The 12,646-nt window shown below is 45.0% G+C and overlaps 1 protein-coding gene across 1 annotated transcript in view; it reads right to left on the reverse strand.

Annotated features, from left to right (window-relative positions):
- TDRD7 (tudor domain containing 7) overlaps positions 1-12,646 on the reverse strand; it is a 1,355,384-nt gene that overhangs the window by 1,216,606 nt on the left and 126,132 nt on the right. Inside the window, exons 3-4 of the mRNA XM_086961853.1 lie at positions 6,717-6,858; positions 1,883-2,099 (exon numbers count right to left, since the gene is read on the reverse strand). Of these exons, the coding sequence (XP_086817979.1) occupies positions 1,883-2,099; positions 6,717-6,858 (359 nt within the window). The remainder of the gene's footprint in view (positions 1-1,882; positions 2,100-6,716; positions 6,859-12,646) is intronic.

Here is a 12,646-nt window from a genome sequence, read left to right on the forward strand (position 1 = left end):
GCCTCCTCTGTCCAGCATCTTTCTGCATAATTCTGCTCAGACAGTACGATCCCGTCACAATAGGAGTTGTTATTGCACATGTAATTATCTACCTGCCGTGAGGGCTACCTTGTTGCACAATACGCCATTCCTGGCAGCTTTAACGTTTTGAATCATTAGGTGCATTTACACAATGAGCATTGTCTGCAATCTTCCAGTGTTTATTTCCACCTATTGCCTGGCCCTACGCGATCCACTGACCGAGTGAGTCTTTTCTCCATGTCGCTGTACCACGTGACATGTTACCCAGGCAACACCTTAGTAAGCGGAACTCTGCTTCTCCATTCCTCTTGTAAGCAGCGAACGGCTTCGGATTCACTCCATACACCGGTAAGCGTCGACACCTTCCCGAGTGCACGCTCCGTCCCCCAGCCCTATAAACATACCTGTAACGCTCCATAATTCCCTCTTTTCTTTATTTAGTCCTGCAACCAACTCGATGCCTCAGCGCGAGTGCTCGTTACCCCACGCCGCATGTTGACGCAAAACGGCTGCCGGGTAAGTCCACCCCTGGCTCTCTGCTTTTTGGGTTCAACCCGTCTGACATCTAATTTTTAATATCTGCCCTTGCTCTTTATACATTTAGAGCTATTGCCCTATTGATGCCCTTTCGGACCCCACACCATTAATCTACACGGCGCTTCCGAGTAATACCTCGGTGAGTTTTCTACTATGTGGCCACTTTGGCTTTTTTATAAACCTTGCACTGTCAGCAAAATAAGAACTGTATATTTTTAATTACAGATCTATTCTAGATATCTACCTTCCACCAAACGGGTCCGGTGCACACCACGTTAGTGGTAAGTTCCAACTTCTCCGAGCCCTACCGATATTAACCTCAGTAGTTAGTAGTCATTAATGGGATATTTGAGATTTTAACACGTCCGATATGTACAACTAGCCCGTACTTATCAGTAACTATGGCCTATTCACCTGTAGCCTTCAGGTGTCCGTGGATGGGCTGCCCCTGTGCGTTTAGACCTATCTCCAGACTGCTCTATGGCTCCACTACTATATTCATTTAGGATTAATAAAACATTAATTGGGTGTTTTAGTCGCGCCATTAGCGACATATCTGTTGCATTAATATCTATCCTGCCCCGAAAACTCCATGTTAACTTTCAGCCATCTCCATTTAATGGATGGTGTGTTATGTAACGCTTGAGTAAGTTACGGTGATTTGTGTCCCTGTAAGATAATACATGTATATTTGTACATTAATTAGGTCACGTGTCCCCAACTCCCTAGTCCTGAGGAAGACCCCACGGCAAGATCAATACGCATATCTGCAAACGAGGGTCGAAACGTCGACAACACATTGTTCTTTCCTGTCAACTCCACACCGCATTGTTCTCATTTGTTGTGCATTTGGAGTATGATTTTTGTAAAATATTTTGCATGAACCTATTGGTCTGGTTCTGGGTACATGAATATGTAACTTTATTGAACTTGTCCTATTCGCTGATTTTACTGTCACTGCAAACCCTTTTCCTTCACCCATTACCCGCACATATCACATCCCCTTCCCTTTTTCCCAACTTTTGGGGCACTGTAAAACTGTCATTGACCAATGAATGCTTAACAGTGAAGTATATGCGAAATACTAGCACATTGTGAATAAAACAATGTGCCTTCATGATTTGTCTTTTTGAGTCTCTATACATTCTTTGTTATTATTTCATGCTTACTGGGACCCCTTCCCATACTTAATTTGATAACCCAGGTCCCCGTAACTTTGTCTGGGTATCACCCCCCCATTTATAGCATCACTGTTATTCTAGACTACGCAAACATCCGAGGCACACATACTCACTCGCACACCCTATCGTTGAACACAACTAACCTGTTTGCCGCGTGATCTTGCACCTGCGTGGGCCACGTTGCTTTGAATGGGCTGGGCCCTGGCGACGGGAATGCAGACGTCTTCGTAAGACGCAAGTCGGGTTTTCCAAACCATTGAACAGTCCCTTTACTTACTATCGGTAACTGGATAGGCCGATGGAAACCCATTTGGGCCGAATTCGAGAAACCAGGCGGTCTCAAAGTAGCTTTGGGTTTTCCTGCAAAAGAGAAAACAAAGAACACGTGATTAGTCAAAACAGCTATGAATTGCATGCACCATATTATAATGAATGATGGTATAATTAATCCACGTTCTCTAGTTTTGAAGGAAAAGATAAACATGAGATGGAACGCAGCTAAGATGCAAGCTAGAAGACTGGTCTAACTTCACGTTTATGTGATATAGAATGAATATATATATATATATATATAGATAGATAGATATATATATATATATATATATATATATTATATATATATATATATAAATGTGCTTTACAATTGTTTAGCATATATGCAATACGATATACAGCGCGTTTGTATAAAACAATGAACTGTTGTAACTTTTCAGTGGCCACGGAGAACTGGTTGCTATGACTACCAAGAAGCCGCCACACGAACCAATGAGCACTTGATATGTTTAAATGCACTCACTTACTGAAAATCTGTTGTGAGCAAGACGGTTGTATCCGTCGAAACGCGTCAATCTATGCACTGAGTAAAATAACTGGTTTCTGAAACAAGACCCCACGGACAACAACAGGATTGGTGAAAAAAAAAAAAAATATATATATATATGTTTACCACCAATTGTGACATTTTGCTTAGCGATTATAGAGTCCTAGGCGATTTTAATGTTCACTTAGAGGCTTTTTCCGATTCTGATATGATGGCTCTCCTTTCTACTATGTCAGCCCTTGGTCTATCCCAATGGATTTAGCGGTCCATACCCTTGATGGGATTTTTTAGTCAAAAATTCCCTCTTTAGCGAATATAAAAACTTTGCCTTTATCTTGGTCCGACCATAGGGCAATTTTCTTTGTGCTCCAGTAATCACAAGCTGATCAGGGCCCTGTTGCTTCTCCAATTTGGACATCCTCTCTCGTATGGTATGAAATTCAAGCCGAAGAGTTTTCTCAAGGGTTAGAAAGTACTATCCCCAATCTCTCTAATGATACAAAGTTAGTGGTTTTGCAGTACACCCAGTGGTTAGATGCTGCTTTTCGCCCTTTGTCTACTGTTAAATGGACTAAGATTAAAAGAAATAATCTATCTGCTCCCTGATTCTTGGAGGACCTTAGGGCCCTCAAGCAGTTCTGCAGGAGTCAAGAGAAATGATGGAGATTGGGGTACTACAAACTTGAAAAGGCTAAATATAAAAACTGCCAATCTAATTACAAGGCCTGATTCGATAGGAAAAAATATTATACTTTACAGGCAAGATTAAAGTGGCAAGTACTGTTCTAAAGAACTGTTCTCTACTATTCAAAAACGGACGACAGACACCTCTAACACTCTCAAGGACTGTACTCAGTCCTTTTGTAATAATTTGACAGGTGCTTTTTGCCTTAAAGTTGAGGATGTCTATAACAATTTCTCGACACTTACTTTGGCTGCTATCTCAGCTGTGTATATGTATACTCATCAGATTAATCTCACAAAGCTTGAGCGTTTTACTTCTCCTCCTAGAGAGGAGACTACAAAATTGATCACATTTTCAATGTCTAGTTAGCCATGCGATCCATTTTTGCCAAGGGTAGCTAGTCTAGCAGCTGAGACTATTGCAACTAAACTGACTGATATTTTCCATCTGATGTGTGGGTCAGGCCTCAATACTACATTTAATCAAGAAAACATCTCTTGACCCGCAGGTACCCAACAACTTTCCTCCCGTTTCCTGTTCTCCTACTGCCAGCTAAGCGGATTGAAAAGGTGCTGAATAAGCAATTGGTCAAACATGTCCAGGCTTACAATTTTCTGGTTTGGCTTCCATGCTGGCAAAAGCACAGAGATGGCCCTTATCAAAGCCACTGAGGAGATCAGAATATCTTTGGACCAGGGAGGAAGAGCCACCCTTGTCCTGCTCAATTGATCAGAGGCCTTTGAAACGCTTAATCATGGGTTGCTGACGGATCACTTGGGCAGGATGGGGGTGTCAGGAACAGCGTGGAAGTTGTTTTATTCCTTCCTTAGTGATCGGAAGCAGTCTGTCAGACTAGGTGAATTTACCTATTCCTCCAACTCTTCCTTGCAGGGTCCCCCAGGGGTCCTCGCTCATCCAGACATGTTTTTATATATGTTACACCTTTGGCTGACCTATTAGATCTTATGATTTATCCCCGACGTCCTATGCTGGCGATATTCAAATCGTCATCTCCTTGGATCCAGGGAATTCAGGGAGTGGTTCAAGATTCTGATTAATGACAAGCTGACATATTTTGATCAGACCAACACAGTCGATTTGGTGGCTTTGTACACGCTTAGGCTGATCAAGAAGATTCTCCATTTTATTCCAGCTCATTTGCAGAAATTGACAGTAACCACCTTGATTATATCAAAGATTAATTACTGAAATGGTCTGCATCTCAATGCCCATCAGCATGTTATTTACAAGCTAGAAATTTTGCAAAATGCAGTGGCCCGGCTATTGTACAAAATTCCCAAATATCACTCTGTTTCAAAGTTTGTAAGGGAACATCACTGGCTTCTGGGCAGACAGCATTACGTTCAAGACGCTTGGTATTCTTTACAAAGCACTGCACTGCGAAGGTCCCAACTTTCTTAGGAAGAGTTTCAATTGGTACACGCCAGGCAGGTCACGTCGGTTAGCCTCTGCCAAACTGCTGCCAATGCCTAGGTTTCATCGCATGTCCTCGGGCAGCAGAGGATTTGTAATGGGAGCTGCAAAAGCTTGGAATGCTCTTCCGCTTTATATTAAAATTATGCCAAATCTTTTGACGCTTAGGACAGCCTTGAAAACTTGGCTCTTCTCTGCTAAATAATTTCTTTCCTTGGGACATCATCTTTCTGTACATCAGCTAGTGCCAAGACGCCTTCTTGGTACTTAGGCGCTTTAGAAAAATAAATAACAATATTTAAACTAATGCATTTCAAATGTATGCACAGATTTTACATTACACTTCAGACTTTGGTGAAATATGACAAGCTTTTATAATAAGTAGCGTACTAGAGCTGGTGGGTTTTCTCCATTTTGTATGTAAATGGAAGCTTTTGCTAAATACTGTAAGAAAGTTTTCAATTCGCTGATTGAAATGGTGGATTTGCAGTTAACCTTCTATCTGTTGATGGCATCACTATATTAAAGGAAAGCCGGCCAAGGTTCCCATAGTAGATGTGTATCATGGCATTATTAGCTAATTGGAGTGCATCGCCAAGAAATGAATGAGCAAACTATCTCCCGGATATGATGAAAGGATCCATGACCTGATATACCACAATGAGAGGTCAGACAATTATTAACTCGCAATACATTCTGCAGCCAGGCCACATGATTTCCTGGACCCATTTAGTAAATACTTGGTCACTGGAAGTAGGACTTCCCATGAGGAGGCATCTGGACTAAGGGTGACAATGTCGACTACTTGTAGGGTAACTGTCCCTGATGGGAACATGAGACCAAGAGAGACTTGTTTGTTGATGCAGGCCAAATATTGATCCCAGAGAATGAGAAACTATTTAATATAGAACCATAGATTGATAATTGTATTAGGAAATGTTTAGGAAAAACTGATATGCAACGTGATGTAACATGAACATACAACTAAGGTATTCAGTGCGCATGCCAACATGTAATGACATACATGAAAATGCCTAGGGAAATTGAGATAATGGATGGACTGCACTTGTACATTACTAAACCTTTACATAAAGTTTATAACAAAACATAGGTTGATAACCCAATTTTGTCAGATTCTGACATAGTAAACACATATTGACTTAAACAAAGTGAGTTTTCAAATGAATAAATGTGACCAAATAAACCACCTCTTTCTATATGGATATCTTTCAGGTACAAGAGTTGGAAGCAGAACACCCATTCTTTAGTTCTCTTAAAAATGCAAACCGTATTGGGAGATATAGATGATATGATAATGTCCTCCATCCAACGCTCCCGGTCAATAATCCCAATTAAAACTGTCTTTCTACTTTCCATCTCTTCCTCACAAGAGTAAAAGAACTCCTGGTGTGAATGGGGCTCCAAATCACCTGAGCACTAAAGAATTTGTTTGCTGAACGCTTATAGTTGCTGATGATCGCTACTTTTTCCCATTCTGCCTTTTTATTTTAAAATAGAAGGCCAAGTTTAAACAGAGAACTGCTGTTCACTACTCCTTAAGACCCACTAGTCTCCACATTTTTCTATGTGCATCATTCGCATTACACATCCACTTGCTGCTCAAAACAGTCATTGAAAAGAATGTTATCACATGAGTAGGAAGATGATTCTTCACGTTCATAATATGGAAATATGCATCACTTTCCATAAAATTAAAAAACAGAAAAGTATTTAGATTGTTCTACATTTGAGCACTATTAAAACCTGATTCAGTAAATATTCTTTGGGATTATACTGTTCACATTTTATGGGTCAACATGGAAAATATATTTTACAGAACCCGGCCCTCCTATTTAAAATACACCCACATATATCCATTGCAGAATGGTAACCACAATTTAACAAAAAATGTAATTATGAGAGTTCTTAAAAAAATCTACACTTCTGTATCAAAATAGTAAAAATGCACGTTTAGAAGTAAGGAGAAAGGAAAGAAAAAATATTTTTGTCGGCACGAGTGTCTCAAATTAAGTCTTACCTACTAGTGCGAAAGGAGACGTGCTCTTTAGTCTCATCAGGCAATTCACTTGACCTCCTGTTCTCTTTTTTGAACTCCTCTGACGAGCTACAAACTTCGCAATTTGTTCAGTCTCCTTGCACACCATTGCATAGCAAAATACCTGATCCCAAAAGGTGTTTCAGGGGAAAATAAAAAAAGTGAAGATTTAGGAGTCCATTTATGACATAAAGATGGTTAGCATTATCTAGTCACCTACGTTCTATACATTCTAAAACTCAAAATACCTCAACATTGCTCAGAAAAAAAGGCAGAGCACCTGTGAAAAAGCTTTCCTTACCCTCAAAATTACAGAATGTTTGCAGCCAAATCACAAGTACAATGCACAAAAGTCTCAGGGTCTTCAAGACTCAACTCTTATCCATCTTAGTTTTCAGGAAATAGATCATGGAGGAAGTGTGCCAGTAAAGAATGGGTAACAGCCTTGCAATGTAAAATTTGAAATCTAACTGATAGCTAGAGAGAGCAGCCTTAGCCATTCTGCTGGTGGGATCTACGTTATCAGGTACTTCTAGAAGTTGGATCCGAGCTTTACACAGAGTACTGTTGGTCTCTTCAAAAGTAATGTAAATGAGGTGAACCATGCTCACACTTCACGATTCTAGAACTTAAGCGAGCTGCTTGAAGTCCAGAGTTACTGGCCATCATGAATGATTTACACCCCGACTTAGGGTGGGAAAACTTGCAGGAAAACAAAAAAGCATTTGCAATGCAATAAATCTCGCATTAGGAAAGTGTGAGCTATTGGTATTGTAAATGACACTTTTTTATAATATGTGTTCGCTTTGAAACTATATAAATTAATAGCATTGTTATTCACAAAGCCGCGTCCCAGAGTGGTGGCGTCCCAGAGCGACGTGGTGGCGTCCCAGAGCGACGTGGTGGCGTCCCAGAGCGACGTGGTGGCATCCCAGAGCGACGTGGTGGCGTCCCAGAGCGACGTGGTGGCGTCCCAGAGCGACGTGGTGGTGTGTGGTAGTCTAAACATAGTAGGTCTTGCTGCTCAGCCAGAGTGGAATGAGTGGAATGTTGGTGAGTGGTTAGAATGGAGTGTTTGAATGTCTGTGCGTGAGGATCAGTTGTGAGCGGGCTGAGCAGCAAGTGGGCTGCTCCTGGTGGGGTCTCACCTGAATACTTACCATCTAACATAATAAAGAGATCTACACCCTCTACACCTCGTCTTCTTCCAATTCATCATAAATTCTATCTTAACATGGTGTCCCCGAGCGATGTGGTGGTGTCCCCGAGCGATGTGGTGGTGTCCCCGAGCGATGTGGTGGTGTCCCCGAGCGATGTGGTGGTGTCCCCGAGCGATGTGGTGGTGTCCCCGAGCGATGTGGTGGTGTCCCCGAGCGATGTGGTGGTGTCCCCGAGCGATTTTTGTGTGGTGTCCCCGAGCGATTTTTGTGTGGTGCCCCCGAGCGATGTGGTGAGAGAGGGTGAGAGAGGGTGAGAGAGGGTGAGAGAGGGTGAGAGAGGGTGAGAGAGGGTGAGAGAGGGTGAGAGAGGGTGAGAGAGGGTGAGAGAGGGTGAGAGAGGGTGAGAGAGGGTGAGAGAGGGTGAGAGAGGGTGAGAGAGGGTGAGAGAGGGTGAGAGAGGGTGAGAGAGGGTGAGAGAGGGTGAGAGAGGGTGAGAGAGGGTGAGAGAGGGTGAGAGAGGGTGAGAGAGGGTGAGAGAGGGTGAGTGAGGGTGAGTGAGGGTGAGTGAGGGTGAGTGAGGGTGAGTGAGGGTGAGAGAGGGTGAGAGAGGGTGAGAGAGGGTGAGAGAGGGTGAGAGAGGGTGAGAGAGGGTGAGTGAGGGTGAGTGAGGGTGAGTGAGGGTGAGTGAGGGTGAGTGAGGATGAGAGGGTGGGTGAGAGGGTGGGTGAGAGGGTGGGTGAGAGGGGGAGTGAGGGTGAGAGGGAGGGTGAGAGGGAGGGTGAGAGGATTGTGAGGTTGTGAGGGTGAGAGGGTGAGTGAGGGTGAGTGAGGGTGAGAGGGTTGTGAGGGTGAGAGGGTTGTGAGGGTGAGAGGGTTGTGAGGGTGAGAGGGTTGTGAGGGTGAGAGGGTTGTGAGGGTGAGAGGGTTGTGAGGGTGAGAGGGTTGTGAGGGTGAGAGGGTTGTGAGGGTGAGAGGGTTGTGAGGGTGAGAGGGTTGTGAGGGTGAGAGGGTTGTGAGGGTGAGATGGTTGTGAGGATGAGAGGGTTGTGAGGGGTGTGAGGTTGTGAGGGGTGTGAGGAAAGAATGAAAGAGGAAGACATTTGCGCAGAGGGGGGTGGGGGAGAGGAGGCATTCTGGATAAAACACACAGCTCGTTTTAAAAAGGGGTCAATAGTCAGTTGTCACTCGTGATTAAAAATGCAAGGGCTGCGACCTTTTCACTGCAACATTATATCATCATGGCTGCCAGATTGGAGAGTCGTCGCACTGGTTACCACTCCTAATATAATATTTTGATAGGCTTCAATGCACCATATAGATAGTCCGGGTCCCAAACATGTATTCCTCACCGATGCAAAAAACAAAATCTGTTCACTTTTGTGGCCGCTTTCTTGTGGTATCTGTGTGAAGTCTGTCTAGGATAACAGGGTGCGCACCGCTGCGTGTTCAGGGGTTTCATGCCCAAGAGGATGTGGCTTAATCAGAGCAGCCGAGTTTGAAGCTGGGGAACCAAATTTGAGCCTGTGATTCTTTGCAAATCTGCCCGTGCCTTAAAAAATATATATACTGTGTCCTTCTGTAATGCAACTTGTGCTCATGCTAAGCACTCTGATACCTTGGAGTCGAGTTCACGCAATACAAATGTTAAATTGCAAGTCCCGGAACTTTCCAGTCACAAATTAAGCAGGGATAGCGCAAAGGGGGGCGGGGGAGAGCAAGGAAAGAATGAAAGAGGAAGACATTTGCGCAGAGGGGGGCGGGGGAGAGGAGGCATTCTGGATAAAACAACACACAGCTCACAGTTCGTTTTAACAAGTCCTGCAGTTCTGAAGTCGGCCGCTCCGCACCTTAGCCTATCTCTCTCTTTCACTAAGGTGCATGACCTGGTGCTGCCAGTCAGGGTGTAGTGAGCACTGGCTAAGCTTTGCATAGTATAGAAGACGCACAGATAATAGCTAAAAGTATTCAGTAAACTCAAAATCAAACTATGCGATGTGGGCAAGCAAAAGCAACAGAAAGTTCGGGAAAGGCACTCCTATAAAAAATTAACTTTGCAATGTGTTCAAAGAAGCCAAATAAATATAAAAGCAAGCAGATTGCAGACAAAGCTGTAACGGAAAAAAACATGCTGCTTTTGTATCAAAAATTTAGAGCTTACTTCACACGCAATAAACAAAGTAGTAAACAAAGCGCTGCACGGCATGTGTAACATATTTGAAAACAATGTCACTGGTGAGAGGAGAAATGCGAGACGCGGCCTGGCGGCCGTGAAAGTAAAAACAGTAATGCAGAGCTAAGGAATGGAAGGAGCCCTCAACACAGCACACGTCTAAATGTCTAAACAAGAACATTTCCGAAAGAAAAAAAAGCGGCCGGGAAAGGATCCCTTTGAAGTGGCAGTGAAAGTGAAAGCAATTAGGGGGAGGAGAATTGAGGCCAGCGCGCACTGCACACGATGTGGGGAAATGCGCGTGCTTGTGTTCACATGAACTCTTTGAAATCCGCCTGATGGTTTGAGAACTTTTTTGCCTCCTATAATTCTCGACTATCCATTCCTTGCGGAATGGGATAGGCAAAACCTAAAAAAGGTAGGAGGTGTGCCCACCTCTGCCAACCCCAACACACTCCTAAGGTGGGGGGAAGCAAGGTAAAGCACAACTTTGTCCCTGCAATCCTAACCCCTTGCATGCGGGGCAGGTTTTCGCGTTGAGGGCGATTTGAATAGTGGGCGGGATTCGGACGGCCCCCTGCTGTCCTCGGCACACGCCCACCGTGACGTAGGACGGCCGGGGGCGGACCGAAGCATGCAAGGGGTTAAAGATGGGCCTTTCCAATCGGGGATAGGTCTATGCCCCTCCCATGAGAGGGTTGAATAGTAGAGGGTTTAGCCACCCCAGGTAAGATCCCAATTGGCCCTACCTTCTACTCCCCAACAGCACATCCTAAATTTAGTTTTTAGGGGCTCCCTCAGATCTGCAACGACCTAAGAACAAAGAAGCCACCCTGCAGCAGAAGCCTGAAGATAACTGCCTTTATTTATTTATTTAGAAGCTTATAAAGCGCAAGGTTACCCCCAACGGGGGTGTCCCAGCCCTACCAGCCTGTCTCCAGCTTCAACGACCCTGCAACCTGTCCTGCAACAACAACCTCCAAAACCACAGTGAGGACGGTTGTCTTCAATAAAGACTTCAATCTCCTGAGGACAGCACACCTGTCTAGAAAAAAACGATTGCAAAGATTTAAAATCAAGACGGATCTGCATCCCCAGCCCCCTCTGCACCAGACGCCCATGGCGCAAGTCTGAGTGGCTCACCTGTGCAGTTAAGTCTCCCCGGCGACCCTGACCTAGTTTCCAGCATTGGCAGACTTCTTCTGCCCTCCATGGCAGCGCCTGAAGTGTGAATCCAGACGCTACCCTGCACCTGAAGCCCCTGGGCCTTGGTAAGCTGAAACGACGATGCCCCTACGACCCCCTACATCCCAACTTACCTCTGCGGTCGTTGGTCTTCCGCCTGCAACCTCCGGTGCAACGCCTGCAGCCTCTTTTCCATCAGGAAAATCCTAAATGAAAAGCATTGGCCGCCCAACGTCCAATTTGCACCCTGCACTCAGCTGCCCTGTGCCACTGATGGTGTGTTTGGTGCTGCTTTGTGGCCCCTCGTGCTCTCGTACTAACCCCCAAAGAAGCTCCCTGCAACCGATTTACTTACCTACAAGCAGTGAGACTCCTGGCATCCCCTGTCTCCATTGGAAAGAATTGAGTCAAACTCAGATTGGACCTCTGCACTCGGCCGCCCCTGTGCCGCTGGTGGTGCAGTTTTGGTACTGACCCCTGGCCCTTGCTGACTCTTGGCTCCGAAGACTGAATTTGTAGGTTCAATACTCACCTGTTTAACTGCAATATTGTTTCCCCCTATGGTAACATTGGACAGTGTGAAAAGGTTTCCAAGTGGTGAATTTTTGAAAAGAAGTATTTTTAATAAAAAACGTAGTTACCTTATTATGAAGACCTGGGTCTTAAAATAAAGTACAAACAAAGTATAATTTTATAAAATGTATCTGGCTCTCCTGCTGGAGTCCTGTGTCCATTATTGATCATGTGAGTGCAATAAATGTCTGTGAGAAAGATCTTGTCGGAACACCTGATAGGGTTGGACTACGGAGCCCAGACTTCCCTGCACGAACAAGGCGGCATCACGTCTCACCAGAACCACGGACGAAGACCCATGTCTCTCCTCTCTTTCCACAGCGTGAGGCAACGTCTAGAGGAGGCGCTACAGAGAATGGACGAATAAAAACAGACGCCACACAGGAAGCAGGGTCGCAGAACGTCGAGGAGGCGGGACCTGAGACGGAACACACGGAGGACGCCGAATCTCGGAGCCGGGAGCCGGAGCTGAATGCCGAGAGTCAAGACAGCGTTGCTGAGCGTGGAGAAGAGGCGGGGGAAACCGAAGACCGCTGGACGGAGGAGTGGTGGTGTCCCCCGGAGGAGGCTGGAGAGCGTGCTGTGACTCAGGAGAGTTACGGCGGGGCCGGTGAGTGACATTGATCCGAAGCTCATTGGGGAATTGTTTGATGTTGTGGGTGGTGGGTGGTGGAGCGCAAACCTGTGGGTGGCGGGTGGAATGGACTAAGGGGAAAAGCCTATACGTTCACAAGGGACAAAAACAGTCCTAGAAAGTAGCACTTGGTTGTTTATCTTGGGTCAGTTTTGGGTCAGTTTTGCCTGGTCTACGACTATTCCTCCGC

This window comes from Lissotriton vulgaris, chromosome 3_1, assembly GCF_964263255.1.
Source record: "Lissotriton vulgaris chromosome 3_1, aLisVul1.2, whole genome shotgun sequence".
In the NCBI taxonomy this organism is placed as follows: Eukaryota; Metazoa; Chordata; class Amphibia; order Caudata; family Salamandridae; genus Lissotriton; species Lissotriton vulgaris.